The following is a 14,727-nucleotide window of genomic DNA, read 5'->3' as shown; positions in this document are numbered from 1 at the left end:
TAAGAATGTCAGTGAACGCTAAATAAGATAAATCAGAGAAAACTACATCTAAACACATTATGATCAAATTGCTGAAAATCAAAGATCAATTTAAAAATCTTAGAAGTAGCTAGAGAAAAACAACACAGATGGAGAGATAAGAAACTGAATGATACTAATTTCTCATAAGAAAACAGAATCCGAAAGATAAAGGGAAACTATCTTTAAAGCAATGAAACAAAAAAAATCATCAAACCTGAATTCTGTACCTAGCAAAAATACCCTTCAGGAAAGAAGGCAAATTAAAAGCATTTTTGATCAAGAGAACGGAAAAGTTGTTGCTAGATGATCTGCTCTACAAAAATGCTAAAGAAAGTTCAAGCTGAAAAGGAAACACCAAAGGGAAACCTGGATCTTCAGGATTGCAAGAAGAGCATCCGAAATAGTAAATATCAGGTTAAAGCTGAAGGTTACATTTTTTCCCTCTTATTTAAAATATATATGACTATGTAGAGTAAGCACTGTAACACTTGCCTGGTAAGGTTTTCCATGTGTGCGATGTATATGCATGCCTGTGTGCCTGTGTGCACACGGTTTATATACGTGTAACATAAGGACAGCAGGGTTGGAGGCTGCAGACATCTATGTGATTCCAAGGCTTCTACCTTTTATGTGACTGTGGTACAATGCTAACCACAATGAGTGGTCAGTACTAACTAATCATAGTTAATAACCATAACTAATTAAAAGTTAGTCATGTATACTGAAGTCCTCGGTGTAACTATTTTTTAAAAAATAAATATATAGCCCCAATTCAAGATACATTAAAACAGAATACTAAAAGTATTAAAATAATTTACAAGAAGGGGGAACAGAAGAACAAAAATCAGAAGGGGATGAAAAGAAAACAAATGATAAATAATTACATTAAATGTTAAAAAACTAAACACTCCAATTAAGAGTGGATAAAAAAAGGAAGATCCAACTATATGCTGCCTATAGAAGACATACCTTAGACAAAAGACAGAGATAGGTAAATGAATAGAAAATAAATGAATTTGATGGAAAAGGATATCAGTAAGCAAAAGAAGGCTGACATGGATATATTCCTATCAGACAAAATATACTTCAAGACAGAGTATGGCCAGAGATAAAATGGGACAATTACTTAAAGAATAAAAGGAATAATTCATTAAAAAGACATAACTAATTATAAACGTATATATGTATAAGAGCAGAAACTCGATACACATGAAGTAAAAACTGGGAAAATGAAAGGGAAAAACAGACAATTTCAAAATCATAGTATCAGAGTTGGAGATTTTAAAGCTCCTGTCTCAACAATCGACAGAAAAAAACAAAAAACAAAAAACAATAGAACTACCAGAAAATAAACTAAATAAAAACTTAGAAAACCTGAAAAATATCAACTACCTGAATAAAATTGAGATTTAGAAAACACTTTATCCAAATGCAGAATACAAATTCTTTATTTGATGATCAGTTTTCTAGTTAATGAAAAGAGAAAAGCTTTAAAGATAGCGTGCTGCGATTCATGGGGTCGCAGAGTCGGACACGACTGAGCGACTGAACTGAACTGAACTGAATATGATTAAGGGGATTAAATGTTTGATAAGTAAAAAAGGCAAAAAATAAGGAAGTAAGATCAACAAAATTAAAGTTTATTGTGGATCAGGGTACTAATCCATTCAAAACTGTTTTATGATCCAGCGCATTATTCAACCATCTTTAAAACTTTTCTCTTTTCATTAACTAATTAGGTGTCCCAAGTGGCTTCTTATTTGTTTAAATGAAGGAAGAAAGAATGGATTAAATCTTGCATGATTCTGAATAAGGCACTTAACTTAGCAAAAACCTTGTCACTCCTCTTTGGCATATGTAGTTATGCATAAAATTATGCATAAATTCACAGGAAAGGTTAGCAGTTAAGAATGAAATAGAAATACTTCTTGACTTAAACTTCTGCTGTTCCAAAGAACAGACGGAATGACAAGATGTCCTTGCTAAGTGTAACTAGGATATTTTCTCAATGAACATCAATTAAAGAGAAAAATGGTTTTGTTCTGGTGGAGAAAAGTGACTACTGTCGAATGAGAGTGATTTGAAACCATCTGTCGCAAAGTTACCAAGTATCGATCACGTCTCATTCACTCCACTAGGTAAGAGAATTCTGAGTAAGGACCTTTATATTATTAAATTTGAGTAGTAGTAGATATTTTGCCGATCCATGCCCACACACAGATGTTAAGTGTGCGGTATTCCTACTATTCAGCAATCAGTTATGACTCAGCCATTCAGAGAATTAATTCAAGCCTCAGGGGCTTGACTTTTCCTTACCATTCTACCTCGAACTTGCTACTTCACTTTGGAAATAACACAAAGTAGTTCTCAACTGTAGCTTAAATTCACTTGTTAAGTTTTTAGACAGGGAGAAAGCTTTACTGTCACTCTGCTAAAGAAATACAACAAAATAACAAGATGCCTAAACCAGTGAGCAAGAATCTTCAGGGAAAACTATTCTTCCTCCTACCCCTAAAATGCAAACTGGAGAAAAAGACAGAAGAGCGTTCTCTTTAAATGTTCACTGCCTGGAGGCAGGATCATAAACCAAGAATAAAATGTAGGAAGGTAAAGGGATAAAGAATTCTATGCTGGAAAGCATGCTTTTGGGTTCAGGAGATACTGAATAGGCAGGGGGAAATAACAGATCTGGAGCTCAGACAAGAGGTTTTGACAGCTATTTAGAGACAACAGGGTGAGAATGTGAAGTCTGAGAACAGTGGTGGGAACTGGCCAAGGGCCAGTGCCCCCTGCTGACCCTAACACCCTGAGGGAGGGATAACACTTCCCAAGTTCTTCTGAGCGGGTGGTGCTTGGGAGCCTTGTAAGAGAACCAGACTTTGATCATGAGGGGAAGGAAATCATTTTTTTTCAAAACTGAAAAGATACAGGGAAGTTGATTTACCAGAATGGTAAATAGCATAAAAAAGGCTGAGAGGCAGTGGAACAAAAAGAAAATGTCAGTATAAGGAAGAGCAATAAACCATTTCCCCAACAGAATTCAAGCTTCTTTAAGCACAGCAATCAGCCCTTCTATTTCTTTCTCATGCCCACACAATGTGGGTTCTCAAGTATGTTGACCAACAGCAGCGTGAACCCACCCTGGAATTAGAGCATGTCTCCTAAGGCACTACACAGAGCACCTACACAGCATCTAAATAGCTGTTCTGATGTGGCTGCTTGATAGAAAGACACTCAGGAACCATTCTTTGAGCCTGCACTCACCATGAGGCCCTAACTAAGCACTTACATCATATTATAGCAAACCATGGAGTAACCAAGTTACTTAGTTAGGACTTAGGATTTACCACCCCTTGCAGACTACAGGTTAGAAATGAATCATAATCCCAGTGAGAAAATTATACTGCTGTATCAACAGCTAATGAATTCAGGATAAAATGAGAAGGTGTGATGGACTTGAAGTACTTCTGATACTGTTTTGTGGCCAAAGGTTATACCTGCATTTCATCTTACTTCAGAGGTTAAACAGTGTGCTGAGACTGCTGTTTTTTATTTACAACATGGTTAGAAGAGTATAATCATTACCTCACAATGTTTGGCTAAGGAAACACTGTATATCTGCTTGAAATGGTAATCCTACCATTGACAGCTATTAGAAATGTCAGTGGTAGGATTAGGAACCTGATCTCTAGAGAAAGGAAGCAAGTTAACGATGGTACTTCAATATTTCAGTTATCTAGGAAACTAAGTTTCTAAAACCCATTGCAATGCCATTCGTTTCTCAAGTACTGTGACCTTCATCTAAACTCCTTATCATTTTTTTGCCATTTCAAATTTCTCAGATTCATGGTTCAGGTATTCAAAGCCACATGATAGCCCAAGGAACCTAAGGAACAAGTATGAGCTACCTGAGAAGAGTCATGGCTCAGAAGAGTATGTGTAGATACCAGGGGCAGAAAAAAATCTTCCTTCTCAAGTTTTGCAATTCCTACAGTGTGGAAGTCATCAAACACTGCATGAGCTTTGCTTCTTTCCTTTAAAACTTTTATGATTTGGATTGTTCAACTTCCATGCTACATACACCATAAAGATTAATATAATTTAAAAAATCTTATGGTCTTACAAATGATTATAAATTTCTAGTACTTCACTAGTAACAAAGAGCCAATTGTTATTTTTTAAAATGTGCAATCTTATTAGATGAAAATAACAGGAAGTATGTCAGATATTAACTGCACCTAAGCAAAAGACAGGGAGGCAAGGCATTGTATCTTTTGTAAAATCACAATAAAAAATTATCAATTCCCAGATGGGCTGGAGAAGAGACAAATGTGTGGTCTTACCAAAAGCACAATTACTTAGTGATACAACAGCCAGCCACACTTTTTATCAGAGCACATTAATGGAAAATGCATTCTGAGTAAAACATTTTCCTTAGGAACCATCTTACAACTGTTCATCTCAAGGCTAATCAGAGACATCAAATAATGAACTGGTGTGACAGACAAAATGCCTAAATTATATTCCTAACACTACATAATATAGCCCTTTATAATCATGATCAAGGTATAAACCATTTAAACAGATCTATGAAATACAGGAGTGGGTTGCCACTGCAGGGGAGAAGGCAATGGCACCCCACTCCAGTACTCTTGCCTGGAAAATCCCATGGGCAGAGGAGCCTGGTAGGCTGCAGTCCATGGGGTCGTGAAGAATCGGACACGACTGAGTGACTTCACTTTCACTTTTCACTTTCATGCATTGGAGAAGGAAATGGCAACCCACTCCAGGGTTCTTGCCTGGAGAATCCCAGGGATGGGGGAGCCTGGTGGGCTGCCGTCTATGGGGTCGCACAGAGTCAGACACGACTGAAGGGACTTAGCAGCAGCAGCATGAAATACAGGGTTCCCTGGTGGCTCAGACAATAAAGAATCTCCCTGCAGTTCTGGACACCCAGGTTTGATCCCTGAGTCAGGAAGATCCCCTGGAGAAATGGCAACCCACTCCAGTATTCTTGCCAGAAGAATTCCATGGACAGAGGAACCTGATGGGCTACAGTCCATCGGGTCACAAAGAGTCAAACATTGAGCAACTACACTTATGAAATATATATCAATGTTTCATTCTTGAGTACAAAGAGACTCAAGGTAATACAGATCATAACGTCTAAGAAAATAAAGATAATGAATCAATCTGAAAGGGCTTTCCTTTTTAGAACCTTCCTGAAGATAATCTGAATGCCTGAATACCCAAGGAAATGGCTAACTAGCCAAAGAAATATCAGCTAATATTTTCCTTTTCTCTAATCTGAAAAGATACTTAGGGCTATTTTCTTGAATTATATTCCAAGATAGTCATTTTTTCTAATGACAGCCCAGGATCCCCTGACAGCAGGTCAGCCAGCTCGCTAGCTCACTGGCGCCCTTCACAGGAACAGCAGTTAGGAGGCCTGAAGTGGGAGGAACTTCTTCATAATAATAAAACTGAAGCTGCTAGAGGTTAATGCTCTAGCGTCCCTCAGCAAGAAGTAGGGCCCAGGTCACAGTCTTTCTGGGGCATCCCATCCCACATTCCAGTTTCACATTCTTGCCGGGAGTACCACAATGCCTCAGCAAAGGAAAAAACAGCAGTTACAGTTCCTAAAATATATAATTTCCGGGTCCATCCCATCATCAGCACACCAATTAAAATGTTGTCCGTACTTACAGCATTTTTGCTAAGCTAGAATTAAGTTCCTTTATCTTCTGTGAGCCATGTAAAATCCCCTCCCAAACTCTCTCACTAAAAAAATACAATATGATGAGAAGAGCTATTACGCTGAGTTGCATAAAGGTTTTGACTTATCTATGGTATTTGACCTCGTGATGCAAGCTGGTGATGTTTCCATGAAGTAAGGACAACTGTATTTTCAAAGGCCGTGAATGAAAATATTACTATGACCTACCTCCTTGGAACTTTATTAATTTCATGATTTTTTAAAATAGAAAACAAGAAGACAGTAAAAAGTACTAGCTATTAGGTAGTCACCTATGAAGGTACCTTGGCAGCTTTATTAACCTTATCTTCGTTTTCTCTCTTATACACAAAAACTGACGCGAGTTTGCCATCTTGCAATACAGCGGGGTAAACAGCAAGTCCGGAGGGTAAGGTGAACGGCGGCTCCTTCAGGGCATAGCTCTTCAAAGCGCTGTTCTCTGAGCCCATCCCTTATTTGCTGAGACAGGGGTGCTGCAGCTCCTTCTCAAAGCCAAGCAGACCTGAAAGCAAACAGAGAACATTTCCAAACGCTGAGTGTCTGAGCTATGAGCCAGAGACAGCCAAGTAACCAGACCCAGGCACTCCGCTGTAGAAACTCCTACCACTGCCTACAATCCTCATCAACTAGGCCATTTGACAACAATAAAAGTCAAAGTTCAGCAAGTTACCTGCAAGGCTTGACAAAGAACAAGTAACAGCTCTAGAAAAAAACGCACTTAACTAAACAGACACATGCAGTTACTGTCGTTCCCAACCCCCAATGCACACACACAACTTCCACAGAGGAAAAGCGATCCAATACAGAATAAGGGCTCTCTGGCTCCCTAACCCACTTAGATCCAGTCTCACAGATTAAAGTGCTGCAAAACTTGATCATTCAAAAATGATAAACTTCTGGATGTCTAAAACAACTCACAATTATATGGAGAACGAGTCTGACAGAACGCGGTCCACTGGAGAAGGGCAAGCCACTTCAGTATTCTTGCCTTGAGAACCCCATGAACAGTATGAAAAGGCAAAATGATAGGATACCAAAAGAGGAACTCCCCAGGCCAGCAGGTGCCCAATATGCTACTGGAGATCAGAGGAGAAGTAACTCCAGAAAGAATGAAGGGATGGAGCCGAAGCAAAAACAATACCCAGTTGTGCATGTGACTGGTGATAGAAGCAAGATCCGAGGCTGTAAAGAGCAATATTGCATAGGAACCTGGAATGTCAGGTCCATGAATCCAGGCAAATTGGAAGTGGTCAAACAAGAGATGGCAAGGGTGAACGTCGACATTCTAGGAATCAGCGAACTAAAATGGACTGGAATGGGTGAATTTAACTCAGATGACCATTATATCTACTACTGCGGGCAGGAATCCCTCAGAAGAAATGGAGTAGCCATCATATTCAACAAAATAGTCCGAAATGCAGTACTTGGATGCAATCTCAAAAACGAGAGAATGATCTCTGTTCGTCTCCAAGGCAAACCATTCAACATCACAGTTATCCAAGTCTATGCCCCAACCAATAACGCTGAAGAAGCTGAAGTTGAACGGTTCTATGAAGACCTACAAGACCTTTTAGAACTAACACCCAAAAAAGATGTCCTTTTCATTATAGGGGACTGGAATGCAAAAGTAGGAAGTCAAGAAACACCTGGGGTAACAGGCAAATTTGGCTTGGAATGCAGAATGAAGCAGGGCAAAGACTAATAGAGTTCTGCCAAGAAAACACACTGGTCATAGCAAACACCCTCTTCCAACAACACAAGAGAAGACTCTACACATGGACATCACCAGATGGTCAACACCGAAATCAGATTGATTATATTCTATGCGGCCAAAGATGGAGAAGCTCTATACAGTCAACAAAAACAAGACCAGGAGCTGACTGTGGCTCAGATCATGAGTTCCTTATTGCCAAATTCAGACTTAAATTGAAGAAAGTAGGGAAAACCGCTAGACCATTCAGGTATGACCTAAATCAAATCCCTTATGATTATACAGTGGAAGTGAGAAATAGATTTAAGGGACTAGATCCGATAGATAGAGTGCCTGATGAACTATGGATGGAGGTTTGTGACATTGTACAGGAGACAGGGATCAAGACCATCCCCATGGAAAAGAAATGCAAAAAAGCAAAATGGCTGTCTGGGGAGGCCTTACAAATAGCTGTGAAAAGAAGAGAGGTAAAAAGCAAAGGAGAAAAGAAAGATATAAGCATCTGAATGCAGAGTTCCAAAGAATAGCAAGGAGAGATAAGAAAGCCTTCTTCAGCGATCAATGCAAAGAAATAGAGGAAAAGAACAGAATGGGAAAGACTAGAGATCTCTTCAAGAAAATTAGAGATACCAAGGGAACATTTCATGCAAAGATGGGCTCGATAAAGGACAGAAATGGTCTGGACCTAACAGAAGCAGAAGATATTAAGAAGAGGTGGCAAGAATACACGGAAGAACTGTACAAAAAAGATCTTCACGACCCAGATAATGATGATGATGTGATCACTAATCTAGAGCCAGACATCTTGGAATGTGAAGTCAAGTGGGCCTTAGAAAGCATCACTACGAACAAAGCTAGTGGAGATGATGGAATTCCAGTTGAGCTGTTTCAAATCTTGAAAGATGATGCTGCACTCAATATGCCAGCAAATTTGGAAAACTCAGCAGTGGCCACAGGACTGGAAAAGGTCAGTTTTCATGCCAATCCCAAAGAAAGGCAATGCCAAAGAATGCTCAAACTACCACACAATTAAACTCATCTCACATGCTAGTAAAGTAATGCTCAAAATTCTCCAAGCCAGGCTTCAGCAATATGTGAACCGTGAACTCCCTGATGTTCAAGCTGGTTTTAGAAAAGGCAGAGGAAGCAGAGATCAAATTGCCAACATCCGCTGGATCATCAAAAAAGCAAGAGAGTTCCAGAAACACATCTATTTCTGCTTTATTGACTACACCAAAGCCTTTGACTGTGTGGATCACAATGAACTGTGGAAAATTCTCAAAGAGATGAGAATACCAGACCACTTAACCTGCCTCTTGAGAAATCTGTATGCAGGTCAGGAAGCAACAGTTAGAACTGGACATGGAAGAACAGACTGGTTCCAAATAGGAAAAGGAGTACGTCAAAGCTGTATATTGTCACCCTGCTTATTTAACTTATATGCAGAGTACATCATGAGAAACGCTGGACTGGAAGAAACACAAGCTGGAATCAAGATTGCCGGGAGTAATATCAATAACCTCAGATATACAGATGATACACTTTCTCCTTATGGGAGAAAGTGAAGAGGAGCTAAAAAGTCTTTTGATGAAAGTCAAAAAGGAGAGTGAAAAAGTTGGCTTAAAGATCAACATTCAGAAAACGAAGATCATGGCATCTGGTCCCATCACTTCATGGGAACTAGATGGGGAAACAGTGGAAACAGTGTCAGACTTTATTTTGGGGGGCTCCAAGATCACTGCAGATGGTGATTGCAGCCATGAAATTAAAAGACGCTTACTCCTTGGAAGAAAAGTTATGACCAACCTAGACAGCATATTCAAAAGCAGAGACATTACTTTGCCGACTAAGGTCCGTCTAGTCGAGGCTATGGTTTTTCCTGTGGTCATGTATGGATGTGAGAGTTGGACTGTGAAGAAGGCTGAGCACCGAAGAATTGATGCTTTTGAGCTGTGGTGTTGGAGAAGACTCTTCAGAGTCCCTTGGACTGCAAGGAGATCCAACCAATCCATTGTGAAGATCAACCCTGGGATTTCTTTGGAAGGAATGATGCTAAAGCTGAAACTGCAGTACTTTGGCCACCTCATGCGAAGAGTTGACTCATTGGAAAAGACTCTGATGCTGGGAGGCATTGGGGGCAGGAGGAGAAGGGGACAACAGAGGATGAAATGGCTGGATGGCATCACGGACTCGATGGACATGCGTCTGAGCGAACTCTGGGAGATGGCGATGAACAGGGAGGCCTGGCGTGCTGCGATCCATGTGGTCGCAAAGAGTCAGACACGACTGAGCGACTGAACTGAACTGAACTGAACAAACTGGAAAATGTTTCTAAAAATGTTGAAAGACATGTTAACAAATGGAAAGCTTGTATAAATCAAGAAAACATAAAACACCAGCAGAATAATGGGAAGAGAAATAGATAACTCATTGAACACAAATGACAACAAATAAAAGAAAAAATACAATCCCATGACTGCTCTCCAAAGTATGCTAAAAAGGGGAAAAAGCAAAACTGTATAATCCCAAACATTAAAAAGACATGAGATTCTAGGAAATGCAAACTTTTCTTTAAGGACAGAAAACAGCTAAGTGGTTGCCTGGGGTGAGACGACTTAGAAGAACCATGGGAGAGGACAGGAATACGACGGGGCATAAGGACACTTTGGGGGGAATGGATATATTCAGTATACCTTGGTTATGATTATAGCGATGAGTGCTCTACTGCTATAGCTACGCACACACACACACACACGAAAGATGTGTTAAGTATTAACAGGTTTGTTGTGGATGTCAGATCATGGATGATTCACATACATGAATGTGAATGTATGTGAATTCACATTCTATGTTTGTCACAAACACAGACATATATTTGCCTGCACCTCCCAGTTGTTTCACAATAAGAGTATATCTTTCCAGGATACAAATGTTATAACCACTCGTATGGTTACAACAGACAATACACAGAGGTTCAGCAGTATTGGTGGAGTAGCAAAGGGCTTACTGTGCGCACAGGCACCTACTGTGACTGGGTTTACACTATGAAGGGAGCCACAGTCAGAAGGTTCCAACCAGAACTGCCAGGTCACATGATTTACCCATAAAGAGCCAAAAGCCTGAATATTTATGTGGAAATTTCCCTATTTTTTCAACATTGGCTCCAACATTTTTAAACCTGTATAGGCCAAACAACACATGTCTGAAAAGTTTACAGCAGTCAGTTTTTAGTTCTGGCTTTACCATAACTTAAAAAATACAAGATAAAAAGAGTTCTTACTAACTCTGGCAGCGTGGGAAGCAAGTTGTGAGCTCTAAGGAACAGCCAAAAATTCTAGGTGGATCTTTAAAAAATTTACTTTAAAATCTTCATCCTTTGGGTAAATATAAACCCAAGAATCATTATACATAGACCTTCTACTTGGGGTTTTTTTCCCCCACTTTGGTAAAGTTCCATTCAACACTTACTAGGTTATCAGAGTATGTAATACTGCTTAAAACCAAAGAATTTCAAAGGGCTACAGACCTACATATAAACCTGAATAAGGATTATAACATGTATAAGGGCTAAAGTTATGTAAAATTGACGTTTTTTTAAAACCCAAGAATGTTTCTGAGGATAAGAACTAAGCTGGCTTTGTAACAAATCCACTTAGCTCCTACCTACCAATGGAACTCCAATACTTTGGCCACCTCATGCGAAGAGTTGACTCATTGGAAAAGACCCTGATGCTGGGAGGGATTGGGGGCAGGAGGAGAAGGGGACGACAGAGGATGAGATGGCTGGATGGCATCACAGACTCGATGGACGCGAGTCTGAGTGGACTCCGGGAGTAGGTGATGGACAGGGAGGCCTGGCGTGCTGCGATTCATGGGGTCACAAAGAGTCGGACACGACTGAGCGACTGAACTGAACTGAAGAATGATAGAGGCAAAAAACAAACAAACCCCAAGCAAACAAAAAAATACCCCAAATGACAACAAGAAACAGTATTAAAAAGTATCTCAACAACAGCTGACCCTTTAAAATCACAGGAAATTAGGGGCACCCATACTCTCTTGGTCAAAAACCTGAGTATAACTTTACAGCTGACCCTCCGTATCTGCAGTCACACATCTGTGCATTCAACCAACAAAGGGGACCCAACCAACCACAGATCATGAAGTACTGCTCTAGGAAGATGTTAAAACTGAGTTTTATTTTGGTCCATGACCTAAAGAAATACCACCTGAAAATTTAAAGGAATGAACCCCTTCCTTGTGAGAACTCAAAAGGATGACATTTTATTAGTTTGAAAGCATGATTAATGTTGACAGCAGTCTACTGATACCACTCTGCAGTGCTTACACTAGCTGGATTACAGCCTACTTTCAATAAAAACTTCATTAGTTAGTTAGTGTTGATTGCTCAGTGGTGTCTCTCTGCCAGCCCATGGACTTAGCCCACCAAGTTCCTTTGTCCATAGAATTCTCCAGGCAGAATACTGGAGTGGGTTGCCATTTCCTTCTCCAAGGGATCTTCCCAATGCAGGGATGGAACCCGGTCTCCTGCACTGCAGGAAGATTCAATATGCTCTGAGCCACCAGGTAGGCCCTATTGAGAAATAAATATCAGGAGGGAAATAAAAAGATGCGCTGTTGACTGCAATTTGTATATGTCTTATAAGCAGTAATTCTTAATTTGTAGCTTCACAATTCTGTATCCTAAGAGGCACAAAAACTTGCTATAAACAATGCTTTAAAAATGACAATTCAGCTAAAAAGGACTTACTGAAATGTAATACTGGTAAACAAGAACACCTGGACTTCCAAAATGCTCTTTTTTGTTTTGAAGAGTAAAGGGGAAAGCAGCAAATCATTTAACTTTGAAATGAAAAAGTCACAAAAAGGCAGAAAAAGATATTCTAATATTATCATAGGTATTTTTCAGAATTTACCACCTGGTGGCTCCGCTGGTAAAGAACTCGCTTGCCAAAGCAGGAGACCAAGAGACACAGACTCCATCTCTGGGTCGGCAAGATCCCCTGGAGAAGATGTCAACCCATTTCCAAGCTCCAGTATTCTTCTCTGGAAAATTCCATGGTCAAAGGAGCTTGGTGGGCTAGTCGATGGGGTCGCAGAGTTGGACACGTTTGATCTCCCGCGCCCGCACACAGACACTAAAATAAAATATTGGGTAGTTTCTGACTTGTATAGCTATCATCGTCTTCTCTTTAAAATGTTGTTCACCTATCTTCCTTCATCCTTTTACTTCCTTGGGCAGCACATCAAGTTTCTAGGCCACCTGTGGGATTAAAAGTCCTTGTCTATGTTACTGGGCAACTCATACACTAAACTAAGAAATGAGTGTTCTTTAGGGAACTCGCTCTCCTTCTCAAGTAATTGGGATGATCATGATCTTAGCTCCCTCAGATTGGAAGTTCCAACGACAAGGTTTTACACTAAAGAGTTCAAAGGACATCTGGTATTGATGGGTATTTTGTTATCAGGTGATAATATTACTTGAGGCCCTTCGCTTTGATCTGTTTCACGTATACATTCCCTATAATGAACTCAGTCCAGCAATATATAATGAAGCCTTTGCGCACCGCAAGAACTAAGTGTGATTTCAGCTAAGGCACGGGATGTTTTGGGGGTATGCGCACAAGTCCTTAAAAACAACAGTAACAGGGATTCCAAAGTTCAGGACCCAACTGAGTATTCTTACGGTTTCCTATGTATGTTTCACCTTTATTCTAAACAAAATGCACTACCCAGAGACAGGAGCCAGCGGGGCCTCTGAGGCCCTGCATCGGTTTCCGATCGAGAATGAACGCAGCAGCCCAGGGCGGGCGCGAACCCAGGCTCCCGCGGCTCGGCCCCAAGCGCCCGGCACCTTCCCGCCCCGCCGCGCACATTCGCCCTTCCGGGGGCCAGCCCGGGAGCGGAGGCTGGAGGTCGGCGGGGATCTGACCGCGACTCCTCGGGGTCGCTTAGAGGCCGGGGCGGCATTCCGCTTCGCTGGCCGCTCACCTTCCACACCTGCCCGCGAGGCCGGGCTCAGCGACTCCCTTCCAGCGCCCCACCGGGCGGGGGTCGTCCGCGACGCCCAGATTGGCAGGGGGCCCGGCAGTGAGCACAGAGACTGCGCGGAGGCAGCAAGCAGCGATCAACCGGCGGCGGTGCCGCGCCGAGCTCGCCCCCGCGCGGGCCCCAAGCGCGGACCCGCGAGCGGGGCGCGCGCCCCCCGCCTCGCTGCCCGCCCGGGCCGGCCCCCTCCCCGGCGGCCCAGGCCCGCACTGACGCAGGACGCAGCTGGCGGCTCCCTGTTACCTGCGGGTGGGCGGTGGGGGAGGCGGCCAAGGGTCTTAGCTCCGGTCCCCTCTTCGCCCCGTGTTGACACCAACCACCCTCGCCTCCCCCGTGACGCTCTGGCCACTACACCCACAATCTTCTGAGTCTGGTCTCTCCGGCACCATAGAGACGGGTCCGGAAGCCGGAAAGAATGCCGGCCTTCAGCCCTCCAACGCCACCACGAGGGCTAGAGTACCCGGAACCGAGATAGAGCGGCCGCGCAGGTGTGTCTCAGGCCGGTGCCATCTTGAGTGTGGGCGCCAGTGCGGGCCCACGGCTCACTCTCTGCCCCTAGTCTCCTAGCTGGTCTGTGAAGATGTCTCTTCTCTTGGACTCTGACTTAAACGTGAAAGTCAGCCTTGATTTTAATTTTCAGCCTTTTAACTGCACGTCTTAACTGGATTTCCGCCCGAATCAAAAATGGCCGCTGGTGGCCTCTAACAAATAGAAAAGGGGCGGGACGGAGAAGAGGCATACTCTGGAAATTGGTGAGGACTTTTAGGAGAGTGACGTGGCTAACTTCGCAGCTCTGATTGGCTGTGCTGCTTGGGCCGAAGTCCTAAGAATCCCTGGCTAAAGCTGGCAGAGGTGGAAGTGATTATAGTTGAAGCCCTTTCAGATAGAGAATCTGAAGTTACGCTTAAATCAGCGGGGAGTGAAATTGGGATTATTAATAGTGTTTGTGGGTCCCTGGGTCAGGAAGATCCCTAGGAGAAGGAAACGGCAACCCACTCCAGTATTCTTGCCTGGAAAATCCGTGACCAATGGGATCGGATGGAATCGGACACGACTGGGCTTGCGCGCATACACACATTATTAATACTGATAGTTTCTACTTAATAGGATCTTGTGAAAATAAAGTGAGTAAACGTGATATTTTTAGAACTAGTTGACTCAAACCCAGTAT

The 14,727-nt window shown here is 42.1% G+C and overlaps 1 protein-coding gene across 1 annotated transcript in view; it reads right to left on the bottom strand.

Moving 5' to 3' along the window:
* SCYL3 (SCY1 like pseudokinase 3) overlaps positions 1-14,252 on the bottom strand; it is a 48,541-nt gene extending 34,289 nt beyond the window's left edge. Inside the window, exons 1-2 of the mRNA XM_040263545.1 lie at positions 13,800-14,252; positions 6,061-6,278 (exon numbers count right to left, since the gene is read on the bottom strand). Of these exons, the coding sequence (XP_040119479.1) occupies positions 6,061-6,225 (165 nt within the window). The 5' untranslated portion in view covers positions 6,226-6,278; positions 13,800-14,252. The remainder of the gene's footprint in view (positions 1-6,060; positions 6,279-13,799) is intronic.
* Positions 14,253-14,727: the final 475 nt, after the last annotated feature.

Source organism: Oryx dammah, unplaced genomic scaffold, assembly GCF_014754425.2.
Source record: "Oryx dammah isolate SB20612 unplaced genomic scaffold, SCBI_Odam_1.1 HiC_scaffold_21, whole genome shotgun sequence".
NCBI lineage: Eukaryota > Metazoa > Chordata > Mammalia > Artiodactyla > Bovidae > Oryx > Oryx dammah.
Note: the sequence above shows the minus strand (reverse complement) of the source record. Positions and strands in the feature narration are given on the sequence as shown.